The 14,931-nt window shown below is 33.2% G+C and overlaps 2 protein-coding genes across 2 annotated transcripts in view; one reads left to right on the top strand and one right to left on the bottom strand.

Moving 5' to 3' along the window:
* LOC128160097 (interferon-induced protein 44-like) overlaps positions 1 to 14,931 on the bottom strand; it is a 45,345-nt gene that overhangs the window by 17,300 nt on the left and 13,114 nt on the right. The gene's annotated exons all lie outside the window — the stretch shown is intronic.
* On the top strand, positions 7,107 to 9,008 carry LOC128160098 (collagen alpha-2(VIII) chain-like). The gene is made up of 3 exons (XM_052823365.1): positions 7,107 to 7,142; positions 8,004 to 8,219; positions 8,551 to 9,008. Exons 2-3 carry the CDS (start codon positions 8,036 to 8,038, stop codon positions 8,955 to 8,957), a joined length of 591 nt encoding a protein of 196 aa, XP_052679325.1. The 5' UTR covers positions 7,107 to 7,142; positions 8,004 to 8,035; the 3' UTR covers positions 8,958 to 9,008.

The following is a 14,931-nucleotide window of genomic DNA, read 5'->3' as shown; positions in this document are numbered from 1 at the left end:
CTTTGTCTGAAGTTACGTACACAACACAGGTCTGCATGTCTCATTAGCAGGTACTAGTTTTACCCAGCTCTTCGATTAGATGGGTTCACGTGTGTTGCTAAAACGCGGAACGGAAAACGGAATGGAAAGCGGAACGGAAGGGAAAACGGAAAATCTTATCTAATGTTATTTACCTCATAGATTTGTTAATCATGCTAAAACGATATACTTTATGTACCTTTTTAATTTTTTTTTAAAGATTAGCAATATTACATTATTTATTCAAGAATATTTATTTCCTCAAAATTAACAGTACATGCATTTACCACTATATTCTGTCCCAAAATATCCTCGATTCACTTTTTGCTGTATATTTATTAATACCTCAGGGTTCAAGCGATTCTCTTTTAGAAGCATTAAACATTCTCATTATTCTTTCTTTAAAACGTCCTCTCTAGCTTATCAGCTGGTATAAATACACGGCTAAAAATAAAGAAGTCTACGGGGTTTTGCATTTCAACAGACCCGGATGATAGTGTTGAAAAATTGTGCAAGGTCTTCTGAGTGACTTCCAAATGTGCCAAATGTGCTGCATGAATATTTTGGTATCGACAGACTATAGTCCCAATATATAATCGGAAAATCAAACCAGGCAACGTCTAGAGCTCTCTATTCGGATCATATGTATATAGCTGCTGGAATAAACAACTGCATAGTAATGAAAACGCAAACAAAATTGCATTTCTAAAAATACTAGTTTCACAAATTACTAGTTTCACAAATTACCGGGTATTTTAATGTTTACTGTATTTTAATTTTTAATGTCGTCAGTCCTACGGTTTTTTTTTCTTCCATCTCAATGATACTGTATCATCTGTATGATAAAAGATCGTCTAGAACACCGAAAATTCAATTTTGATGTAAGTATATACATGTACATCATATTTGAAATATAAAAATACTCAAAACACGCATAAAACGCTTTCACTAGCTGCGTACGTTACGCTGATATGCCAGCAATACCGTATAAGAAAAATAAGTAAAAAGTTATAGCTAATTTGCTCGTTTAATCATGTAAATGTTTCACAATTCGTATACATTTGATTTTTCCGTTTCGTACTCAACTAAAGCCGAATGAATACAATGCTATAATTGAAAGACATTCATATGAATATTAATAAGATAACAACATGTTGATAATCATTCATTAGATATAAATAAAAGATACAAAGTAAATCGTTTCTGGCCAGTCTATACCCTTTTCAGCGATAAACGTGATGATATTTTCCATTCCGTTCCGCTTTCCGTTCCGTTTTCTGTTCCGCGTTTTAGCAACACCCATACATACATGTCTGTGTTTTCCGTATGCAGAAAAGGATTAGTTAAGATCAGCTAAAGGAATTCATTATTTTGTTTTAATTGGATTATCATTATGATGTTGACCAATTTAGGTAAGCATAATACATGTAGCAGCAGTAGCAGAATATAATGAGATGCCAGCATAACGTTATATGTCTATGCATACATATATAAGTTCTACTTTCACTTTCTAAATGTGATCTCCCTTTGACAGCATACTGTATCATCATCTTTTAATATTTTTAAAAATAAGCTTATCATCGTTACCTATCCTATCGCATTTCTAAGGTTTCTGTCATTTTAGTTGCAAAAGTTATTTTTTTTTTTCATTTCTCAGACTGCATGCACTATTGAGTTGACCCCATATTGACCCTGTATAAACAATTTCTTATTAAATTTGTGTATTACATGTAAGTAGGTGTAGACACTTATCATTTTTATATGAGTTATAATAGGAAGGATGGAGTATTTCTTTCTTAATGTATTATAATGCATCAAATACAATGTAGGTCATGACCTTATGGGACTGTTCTGACCCCACGAAACAGGAAAATACAAAATATCTTCTAATGTCATTATGATGCATCAAATGGTGTAAAGTACATTAATGACCCCCATGTGTTGTCTTTAACCCCCCCTCCTGCCTTTATGAAATAGGAAATGATATGATACAATGTATATTTTGTTAACTTCTGAGATCTGAGATCCTTATCCCTAAACCATATAATTTATTTTTGCTCTTTGTGTCATTGCGCGTAAAATTGTATATAGATAATGCCCCCTTGGAGACACCCTGACATCTTTAGAACTAGAGATAATAATGTATTTTATCTTATTCATATATGTTATACAGTAGTGTTTGATCCATGTGAGTAATTCCTAGCCTAATGATGTCACTGCTTTGTTTAGGAGACTTTACAATTGCCCCGAATAGGCGAATACACATGGAAGTGATGCATATAACATTTTGTTTATAAATCTTAAAAATTGAATTAAGCAATTTACAAAATGTTAATGTGAATCACGAGAGAAAAAGCAATCAAGAAATGATTTAAAATTTGCTACTGTACACATGTAAGAATGTATTCAGAAGACTGAATCTTTATAACCAGGTTAGATTGGGGGGGGGGGGGGGGGTGAATGTTGAGTATAAACATTTATAATTTGAATCATTTATTGTTATTAATTTTTAACTTGTCAATGAATATACTACTTATTGATCCCAAGGTAGAAATATGACCTCTGATCATATATCAATAGATCATTTGTCAATCATGCAAGGTGTAATATAATTTTTTTAAGAATAACATTTTTTACCAGTTTATAGAAGTTTTTAGACACCCAAATTATATTTTGATTTTATTAGATCATTCGACAAGGGGGGGGGGGAGAACAGTTTATATTTGAGTTTGTTTGGGAGTGGGGGTTCCAAGTCATATATTTGACAATTTTTTTAATGTAATTTAAAATAAGACTAAGCCATACTACAGTCATGAACATGTAGAGTATAGAACAAAACACAAACTAATACATGTACATGTATACATTGTATATACATAGGAAGTATTACAAAACAGATGATTGATCTATATCTGGGTTCCATAGGAAGTATTACAAAACAGATGATTGATCTATATCTGGGTTCTTAAATTGAATCATATATCATGTACATATTATATTATTGTTTCTTTGTTCAATGCATTTAAGATTATATGTAGGTCATGATCCCAAGTGCTCTTCCCGAAATTATTAAATAAAAACCATTGAAATCCCCACCTTAATCCAAAGATAATAGTCCTCCTTAGGTCATGCAGGTGCATCAGATCATTATGGCATGTAAGTCATGACCCTAAGGGGTCATCCTGACCCCCTTAGAATCAGAAATTGTCAATTATCTTTAAATTATTGATGTTTGATGATCCTATCTCAACATAATCTTTATTATTAAGTCTCCCGAATGAAATTTGGAGACTTATTGTTTTTGTACGGTTCTTAATACATGTATTATTATTCTTCATCTTCTTTTTCTTCTTTCCTGCTCTGAACTTGTTTCTCAGAGATGGCTGAACAGAATTGTACAAAACTCTAGGATATGATAGGCCTGCATATCTAGTTGTGCACCCTGGTTTGATTTTTCTCATTTTGGGTTAGACAACCACTTTTCGGGGGAGGGGGGGGTGTCAAAAGGGTGTGGGGTCTAACATTGAACCTTGTTGGAAGAATCGTAGACTCTATTGTAAATGGTAACTTGAAAACGGACAAAGATAATAATATAGGGTTGTCATAATCATATATTGGCTGTTACTGGCAATATATAGGGTTTATTAGATCTGACCCCTGGGGTCATCCCCACCCCACCCCCCACCCCAGTAATTTGAAATTACCATATATCTCAGAAACTGATATAATCATGACCCCTAAACCATATATATTCATCAAATGTTATGTAGGTCATGGGCCCTGTGGTTGGTCCTGACCCCCTCAAACAGCAAGTCCCTATATATCTTCAAAACAGTTGAGATCCCCACCCTTAAACCCTATATATTCTTGTTCCTTGTGTCGAGGGGCATCAAACGGTATGTAGGTCATGGGCCCCAGGGGTGGTCATGACCCCCCTTGAACAGGAAGTGCACGAATATCTCGAAAACGGTTGAGATCCCCACCCCTTAACCATATATATTCTTGATCCTTAAAGGGCATCAAAAGGTATGTACCGGTAGGTAATGGGCCTCAGGGTTAAATTTTATTTTTCAAAACCATAATGCACATCTATGGAACAGTTCCTATCATATCCCAATATATGATGTGTCTATCCATTAAATCATAAAAGGAGTTCTAGGATCTATGTTTTTTTGAAGTGATAAACGTCAATTTTCTGCTACTTTTTGACTCCCTGGATGAAATTCAAATTTTTAAAACCTTACTGCACATCTATAGAACAGTCCCTATCATATCCCAAGATATGATTGTCTATCCATTAAATCATAAGAGGAGTTCTGGGATCAATGGGTTTTTTTTTTAGTGACAAACGTCAATTTTCTGCTACTATTTGACTCCCTGGATGAAATTTAAATTTTTAAAACCTTATTGCACATCTATAGGACAGCCCCAATTATATCCCAAGAGATGACGTAGCTACTCCAAAAGTTGTAAGAGGAGTTCTGGGAACCATATTTTTTTTGAAAAAAACCGTCATTTTTTGTTGCCCACTGATCCCCTTAATAAAAAAATAGTCTGGAACCTGATCACTTCTCAATATGACACTCCCAATCATATTCTAGAAGATCTTTTGGCTACTGCCAAAAAAAAAGACGTTTTTGAAACCATTTTTTTGTAAAAAAAAACGTCATTTTTCAGCCATTAAATGACCCCCAGGACAAAATTGAAAATTCCGAAACCTTATTGCGCATCTATAGGATACCCTAAAACATATTCCAAAAGATGATTTGTCTACTGTTGAAAATGTAGGAGGAGTTCGAGGAAGAAGGTTTTTTGTGAAAAAACGTCATTTTTTACCAATTATTTGACCCCCAGGACTAACAGAGAATTTTTGAAACCTTTTTACAAAACAAAATGATACCCCAAATCAAACTCCAAGAGAGTTCAGTTTGCTGGTTTATAAGATGTAAGAGCAGTTTGAGAAAGTAAAACGTGACAGACGGACGGACGGACGGAACAGGGTAACAACAATATACCCGAACTTTCTTTAGAAAGTGCGGGTATAATAAATAAATCCATAAAACAAAGTAATGGATTTATTGATAATTCCATTAAAAATCATGTAGTTACTATTGTATAACTGAATTTAAATAATTCTTTAAAAGTAGCTCATAAAATCTGTTATTAAGTTCATACCCTGGCATGGTCAATTAAATGGAACAGGCAGCCACATTGTGCATGTATCCTAAACATGACACGAATTGCCTTAGGGTAGAAATTACCGTTATTAAGGTTGTGGCCAAAGATGTAATGTGTCTTGATGTTCAGTTGGTTTTAGTTTTGTGCATTGTGATTTTATCAATATAGATGGTTGAGATTTCCACCCAAATTCTTGGGAATTTTTTTTTTAAATATTACTTTGTTCCATCAAAGAGAGTGGGGTTCATTTCTAATTGCTGTTTAGCAGATTTATTGCATACTCTACCTCTTGATAAGTTAATATTTTAAATTCGAATTATTTTAATACTATATAAAGTTTGTCTCAATATCTTTATGCAGCACATTTGGATGACTTTAATGAAAACACACATACCTGTGAAAGAAGTACAATTAAAATAGATAAAAGGGAAACAATCCAAGACAACTTTATTGACATATTATCATTTCCCTCGGAAAAATTTACAGATACGGAAAAAGAAAATATCACAATCGGAAATATGAACATCATTCTCCATTCGAAAGTCACTTGGAATACCTCGCAACACTTTAATGTCACATCAGGGTTTGTTGCAATGTAAAATCCCCGTAGACGTCTCTAGTTTTAGCGATTATTGAAACCTAAGAAGCTACAATGTAGATTGGCGTGTCAAAGCAGACATCTTTGAAATTTTTCATACTTTTGAATGAACGTTTTTTGATACCTGAGGTATTTATAAATATCAAATAATTAAGCAAGAAGTGAATTGAGGATATCTTTGGACGGAGTATAGTTTAATATATCCGTGACAGCAAATTTTAAAAGTTTGCCATATTAAAACAATTATAGCTCATGCACAGTAAGCATGAGTGATATTGTGAGACAGAAGCTTTCTGATGGGTAATAATAAGTGAACATACATATGCTCAATGTTTTTCCCTTTATTGTGAACATAAGTGCTGTAAATACTTATAAATGTAAACTTTATGATAATTTGCATTTGATACGTATGCTTTACCAAAAATACCATCAAGTACGTAGAGTATATACATGTAAACTGTACATTAAAATATATAGAGCGCATTCTCGTAGAATGGCATTTTAACAATATTTTATTATTTGAAATGATATTGTAATGTCTTTATAGACGCTACTGATGAACGTAATGCACATTGTTGTTACACTTTTTCCAGATATAAATACACAGTAATTCATAAAAGGTGATCGATGTGAAGAGTCACTTCCCTTTAATGCAACGATGTTTTTATGCCGTATGTTATATTGTATGCGTATTGTTTGCCAGACATTTGATACTGTTGGGTTTTATTTGAAGCAACAGCTGATAAACTAAAACAACAGTATTTTTCAAAGTGGGCATTAAACAAAGTCTATGGTACGTAATCTTCCCCTTTCTATGTTTGAAAGCAAAAAACAAGTTGTACCAATTTTCCTGCAAGCAATGAAATATTGTGTATTAAACCGACAAAAACCACGTGTGTCTGTTGAATTGTTAACACGTAGCAGACCGTCATGTTTTGCCACTCATTCATGGATTAGAGAAATATATACTACCTTATATTGAAAACATTATTTAACATGTGACAATATTTACGTCAACAAGATTCTCCAATAACTTATGGTGCGCAGTTAGTGAAATTTTACACTTATATCATTATAAATGTTTAAATTAATTGTTCCGCATAAATTAATGGTTTTATCAAAAATGTCCGATTCTCGTTAAAAATAATAATGGCACGCAATGATATAGAATTTCATTTTAATGTAATTTTAATACGTACTGGGTATAGATTTTGTATATATATATATATATATATATATATATATATATATATATATATATATATATATATATATATATATATATATATATATATATATAAACATGCTTATTCTCTAATTGTAGGAAATTCGAACATAACCCCTAAAGGTAATGTACTCTAAACTTTTGCAAATTCTCATGTCGTTTTTAGGAGGCCGACTTTAGTTTTTATTGCACATGTCTTGGTGCATTCTAGTGAAATACAGTGTATTTATACTTTGTTTAATTTTTTCGGGGTCATTATAAGTTGAACATAATAAACAAAATACAGATAAAAATATCAATTTCTCTTGGGAAAGTTTTAGTTTTAACGATTTTTCTGTTGTATGGTAGGTGAGTGTTGCATTTGTGTTTTATGACGCTATGACAAAATGAATCTTTAGAGGAGTACGTTATAAGAAACAAAATAAAATAATAAGTAAAAATTCTTTGAAATTTGATACACAGAATAATGCAATCCTCAGAGTTATTTTTTTTATATTTGAATGAATCCGTTGTAGCCTATCTATCTCATTTGTAATACTCCAAACAAAAATATTATAATAGCAAAATTTAGTGCATATTGAGACGGCCACAACTTAAAACTAAAAGAAAAGATTTAGTGTTTCTTACAAGGTCTCAACGTAGAAAATGATATATTACTAATCACATATTACAATTTGAGAAAAGTAGCTATGCAGTGGTTTTTTAAATGATAAAAAAAGCGGGAAATGGCAATTTCCTATAATTCTATTCCTAAGTAAATGTACCTTTATTTTGAGATGGCCCCTAAAAGATCAGATGGTTTGTTTTCTTGAAACTTGACAAATAAAATAGAATTGATGTAAACTACATATGGTTAAAAATAAAGAGTTTTGCTAAAATTGTATTTTTTCCACCTTCACCCCCCCCCCCCTAAATCGCCTCCTTAAAACTTGAAATTATCTACCCTGTTCTTAAGATACGTCAATGGAGTTTTTTTTTTTAAAGATTTCATTCTCCAACACTAACTTGATTTAACGATGGATTCAAAGACAGCAGTCTCCTATGCAGCTATTTTCTGTGTAATCTTGATCAGTTACACAGTTGCTGAACAACAGAACTCAAGTAGAAACTACTTGAGTTTCCTCAGCAGCTATGCAAGCTACCAAGACATCTGCCGAAAAATAGGCTGGGAGCCCAAATGTAGCCCACATACAATAAACGGTAATGCATTTTATTCCTCCGATTACATAATTGTTCAAAAGCGCGAATGATTGTATAAAAAACAACTACTTCATAATGAAGTTTTAAAAATTAGAAAGTTCTTTAATTTTTGTATATTTAATACTTAAATTTTTGTATTATTATTTTAGTGGACTGATTTCATCTATAACAATAATTCTTTTCTGTAAGATTAAAACTGTTAGTTTCATGTTTAAAAAATCTGAACTCAAAAGTATTTACCTGTATTAATGACAAGCATTAATTGCATGTCTGTTAAAATAGCATACATATATTTGTTGTTTCATCCATGCACTAAGCGTCTATTTTGCAGAATGTAAAGGGAAAACCATTGCCTTCCATGCAATTCTTCCTAGTGATGTGAAAAACACGCCCATTAACACTATCATCAAATTTCAAAAGGTTCAAGTAAACGAAGGAGGTGGATATAACCCGGCCACCGGTATATTCACAGCGCCCGTAGATGGCGTCTACTCGTTTTCATGGACCTATCATACAAACAAAGGTTCTGTCGCCTATCTTGGAGGATATGTAGATGGGACGATTAGAACGTATATAGGCACGTATACACAGGCAAACACATGGCAAAGCCAAACGGGCAACCTTGTCATAAAACTAAAGAAAGGAAGTCAATTCTGGGTACAGACATACCTGCAAACAGTTCAGCATTTAAGCGGAAATTATACCTTTCTGTCTGGATACAAAATATCTGGTTGTTAAAAAGCAATAAACTGGCTGCAATAATAAATTTAGTGTTGAGACTCTGATTTTGATCATGCGTGTCTTTAAACAATAAAATGCTTTCTTTGGTGATTCATTCGGGATATAAAGGTAGCGACATTGCAGGAAAAATACATACCCGCGTAAGCGGTTTATGTAAATTTTTCCTGCAATGATCGCTACCTTCATAACCCGCACGAATCATCAAAGAAAGCATTTTATTGTTTATATTAACATCTTTCTTTCACTAATTAATAAACTGATTATGAAAAGTTAGTAAAATTCACTAAATTACTGTTGATGTACAAAAGTACGTTAGCTAACAGAAACAGCCAAATCGTCTTCTGTGAGACATTGAGTCTGGCATCGTCATGATTATTTCGTGCAGTCTGGATTTTATTAAGGTCGCTGTAGGTTCATAACAATCGATAAACAGGGCGTGTCAATTTCAGTCCTGTCACTTTCAGCCGCTGTTGATTTCGACCAATCGATAAATAGGGCGTGTAGATTTCAGTCTGGCTGTTTCTATAGAGCTATGAATTAACTATAAGTTTCCGTAAGAAATAGAGGAAATTATGCTTGTTAGATGTAAATATTATACCTTAAAATGAAATGCGGTTCTTGTATAAATACACGTATAAAAGAAATCTGATACATTTAAAGAAGACCTAAACTGTTTGTTACAACAGTCTATATCTATGTTCAGAGCATGCTCAGAGCAGAACAGTATTTAAGAGGAATTGATCATGAGTATCATACTTGTTTTAGATGACGTATGTATAAAACTTTCACGCTCCCGTTTTTGAATTGTAGATTGAATTGCGCATCTTAGACGAGCGGTTATATTATACAAGTCAAACTTATTACATTAGGCTTACAAAACTGTCGGAAATTAAAAATGTATACAAATATTAAAACACATTGAACTGAAAAAAATATATAAAAATCCTGTTAACGTTTTATATCTAACGTTTACGATATCTGACGGGAGCTGAGAAGAACACCAGAACTCTAACTAAAATGTAATACCGGCAATACGTTTTCAGTTTATCTTCATGTTTGAAATGAGACGTTGAATTTTTTTAATACGCGATGATACCGACGATATAGACCTCCTTTAATTACTTACGTCTTTTAAAGTTTTTTGACAAAATATTCACAGCTAAATTGTCTCTTAATTTTGAAAAACCGTTGTTCGCCTACCACTACAAACTATGCAGGATTTCTTTAGATGAAGTACAAATTGTATTATATACATATTCTAAAAATAAAACAGTCTGTAATAAAGCCGATCGAGATAAATATTTTTGTAAGAACATTTAGATTATTTTTAAGGAATATGTGTCCCTCAGGTATGCTTTTCATTGACGAAGTGCACAACCTGAAAGTATATAGTGTCGTTATTTTTGTCTAATTTGAAAAAAAACCTGTGAAAAAAGAATATTACGTTACATTGATAACTGCTGGAACTTATCCCTAGTATGATTATTGTTTAAGAAATAAAGTACGAGTTTTCGTTGATGTTGCAGAATAACCTCCGAGGTCGAGAAATGCTGTTTTGAAATATAAAAGCCGAGACGTTAGCAGAGGCTTTTATATTTCAAACAACAGTTCGAAACCGAGGAGGTTATCCTGCATCTTCGCTAGGCAGAGTTTTCGGTCCACTTTACTCCCCATAAACCCTTGGTGGATTTCATTACGAAAACTCGGTGACAAGCTCCGTTTTATGACTGGCTGCAGCTGCGAGTAGCTGATCCAATCGTAGTGCTTGTAAATATAAACTTTAAAAGAAAACACATCTGTGATCTTTGGTAAAACATTCGGTGCTTTTAACAAGTTGAGACACAAGTTTTCGAGTACAGTGCCTCCCCAACGATGGTCTAACCAGATCGCTTTCAAAACCTATATATTTTACTGGGATTGAACATAGTTCTACAAACTTGTCAAGGCTCGCGTGATAGCATGGGCAGTAAAAATGGCGAATGTTGAAGTTGCCTATCCCGTTAGTCTATATACGTCCTGCGTATGGTTATTGGTTTTAAGGGTTAAATGAGCTGTGTTTTATTTAATTTCTTTAGTCTGCAATATTCACGACAACGATACCTGGTTTTATGGCATGAAAGCATTCATATAAATCGGCGGCTTTTTCACTCCCGGTACAGGTTCTTACAAAACACTATGAATAAAACATTCCGTGCTTTCCCTATTTCGTATTTAATAGCATCGTGAATTATGTTCCGATATTCGGTAGTCAGCATGTTTTCAAGTTGTATTAATGCCATGGTGTGTATATAACCCGTTTTTTAATTCGATTAAAATGTAAATATGCATGGATCGCAACTCCAGTTGCCGAGTTTTAGTAATGAAATCCGCCAAAGGTTTATGGGTAGCAAAGTGGACCGAAAACCCTTGGCTAGCAAAGATGGTTATTGTGCAACATTCACGATATCAAGAACTTTATTTCTATTCTACTAACAGCCCAGGGTATTTCAACAGATCGTTTCTCTTATAGAAAACAATCTAGGTCATTTAGACGGCTGTTCCGTGTAACCTCAACGGTTTTGTTAGTAAAGTTTACATGTGGATCGATCAAAGGAATCACATGCAGACAACAGAATTTTTCTTTGGATTTTTAATGCTCTTCACTCTTTTATGAAATATCTTTGAATCATATTCCTAATATTTTAAGAGAAATTTAATACGATTATTACTCCTACACGTTATATATTTTATGTAAAAACACGCAGTGAAAGTATGCTGGGGAGGTCCTAGGAACAGCAGCATTGATCTCCTAAAAATAAACATTTGAGGCAATACACATCGTTTTGACTGAAACTAACACGTTAAATTGACATGGTTTGACAATCTTATACGGTGTGAAGTTGTACTCTCATGATCAGTGCGATATTGGTAATTGGTATTTTTGATCTGATAATTTACTGATGACAATCCTAGTAGTTTGAAACTTGGTTATAGCGAAGTCCTAGGGACCTACGGGATTACTTCGTTATATCCGTAATTCGTTATAACCGTATAACGAATTCGTTATAATATCTAAAACGAATTCACTATATTCAATTTTCTTTCACCAGACTATAATTTTTGCTAATTGAGGCTTAGAATAAAAATACAGTGCTTTGATAATTTAAAAATTTAATTAAAAAATTATATGAAAATATATTCATTCAAACTACTGTGTTAAATGGTACTGCATTTTTTTTTTAAACTGATTAGAAACTCGTTATAAAGATGTCTAATTTCGTTATTATTCACCGGTAGGAGGCGCAAAATCAGTTCGCTAGGTCCGTAAATTCGTTATATCCGAATTCGATATAACCGCATAAATTTGCGAAGATGTGTCAAGAATTTTACCGGGGACTCAGAAGGTCAACGTGTATTCAGTTACCTTCAATTGCTGGCTTGACTATTAACAAGTTCCTTTCTATTCTACACAATACACATTTAGTTCTCCACATTACGTCATCTAATCGCCTGCTGTGTATGGTTTCTTGCCTTGACACAGGACGCTTATTACTTATCGGCGATGCAATGTATTCCTAGTTGTATTTCCCGTGTTATGTACACACATACTATTATGCGTTATATTATAAACCACTTCTGAAGGTGCAGTGGAAACCCGGATTTGCAAGCCAAATGAGGGAACGACAGAATCTTGAAAAAGAGCATGTTTTTATTACCACACGTACATGTGTAGCACTATGGACATGTTATGTACATGTATGTATTAATATGCATATGGTTGTTGTTTATAATTGCTATTGTATATAAAAAAAAAAGTAAAAGGCAATGTAACTACTAACATTTTGTTTTCAAGAGTTAAAAATATACAATGCATCATCAAAAATTAAAATTTTTCAGATTCAAACATTATCATAAGCACTACTAGCCTTATACCTACATTTGCGAAAAGACTTGTACCCTTTCCAATTTTTCTTCGAGATTTTTATTAATTAGAAAATTGGTCCCAATATATTTTTGAGATTAAGTAAAATCAAGAAAGACAACTCCTAAACAGGATCTTTAAAACCAACATTTTGCAATATTTGACTATTTCTTTTAATTTTTCAATCTCATTCAATCTATTTTTTTCATCTTATTAAGCAACGAATATTGTTTTTATTTTCAGATTTTTGTGGGAGTTCATCCAGCAGTTTGCATTAAAAGAATTTTTAAATATTTTAGTTTCATATTAATTTGCATTCCAATAAAAGTCCTACAAACTTCATTCTTGATTTTTCTGTTTTTCATTTTCAAACTTTATAACATTTCACTTTCATAAGAGTTTTTAAACAAAAATGTTTTTTGTGGGTTTTTCAGAAAATGCTATTCAAAACATGGGTAGAGGGAAGTCGGATGCTGTCAAGGTTCATTTTCTGTTAAAAATTATTGAAAAGTCTTGATTTGACGGTTTTATTATGTTATTAAATCCTAGTCATGCTAGAGTACCAGGTAGTTCAGATATATGTCTGCTACCACACCGTTTTTCACATTGAGTTTACTATTCAGGATATGTCTGTGACTTCTATGAACTTCTTCTATGAACCCAAAGTAAGTCAGATTTTGTCTGCTGCCACCCTAAACCCACAATAGGTCAGATTGTGTCTGCTGCCACCCTAAACCCACAATAGGTCAGATTGTGTCTGCTGCCACCCTAAACCCACAATAGGTCAGATTATGTTTGCTACCACCCTCAACCTACATTATGTTCAGATCATGTCTGCTACCGACCCCCCCCCCCCCTTTCGTCTAATTTGGTTAGTTCAGATTATGTCTGCTACCCCTTCCCCATGTTTTTATGTCTTTATCCACCCCACTATTTGGTAATCAATAACTACTGTACATACTAATATGATCATACTAGGATATGTGTTTTACCATTTATTTTTCTTTGTGTTGCTGGCCACCTGACATATTGTTTAATTAAAACTAAAAGTTGTATTTAAAACCTAACATGTACTGGCAAATATATATGATTTTTTTTTTTAATATTTCGAAATGGTCTAATAAGTTACCAGTTCCCCTTTTTGTCCTTTGGGTGGCGGAATCCAATTGTCATTGGATTTTTTGGCAAAATGTTTTGTATATGCCACCTTAATTTTTACGATGTTTTGGTTTTTCATATGACAGGGAGATCCCCCTGCCATTGTTTGTTGACTAGTTTGGATATATGTTATCTTGGGATCTCCCATCTTCTAAATGTGTATTCATCAATGATAATTATGTCTTATTTAGTCTTTAGGGAGATCCCACTGCCTGTCTGAAATTAGGTGCTTAACAAGTCTCTTTATGTTTATCTGGGATCCCCCTAGTAGTTTGTTGTTTATCTTCGTCATTAATAAATGACAATATTCATCAAATCATGACTTGTAGTGTTTAAAGGAGAAAAAATTAACAAAGCTGCAGGACCAAGATGGAACTGGTTTCCACAAATTTTAGCATAAGATAAATGGAGGACATAAACAACATTATGTGTTTTAGAATTGTTTAGGATTTTTCAGTTAACCTAGCGTACACCATATTCGAATTTTATAGATACAGTCTGTCAAATTATTATATCAAATACTTTGCTTTTAAATTTCCCTTTGTTTATTTTGGTTCACACCCAATGTGACTTTGATTTGTTTAAATTTTCCAGGGGGAGGGTCGGAAACCCCCGTCGTTCATCGTTTAGTGAATCAGGGCATATATTCCCATTTTATTGTCTTGTATAACTGTTATTGTGTCAAACCATGCTCCCCTGACTGACTGTCAATCTCTTTTTCGCTCTCCCGAAAAGCCAAAAATATTGCAAAAGTCCTCATACTATTATACATGTACATGTAAGACCTGCACCTCCTCTTAGAGGGTCATCAAGTATATTCCTACATTAAACACCCATTTAATGCATTCATATCATATACTTGGCATTTACACTATTCTTTTCATTTTTCCAAAAGAATGAGCTGGAAGATGA

This window comes from Crassostrea angulata, chromosome 8, assembly GCF_025612915.1.
Source record: "Crassostrea angulata isolate pt1a10 chromosome 8, ASM2561291v2, whole genome shotgun sequence".
NCBI classification, from domain to species: domain Eukaryota; kingdom Metazoa; phylum Mollusca; class Bivalvia; order Ostreida; family Ostreidae; genus Magallana; species Magallana angulata.
This window is presented reverse-complemented; position numbering and strand designations above follow the sequence as displayed.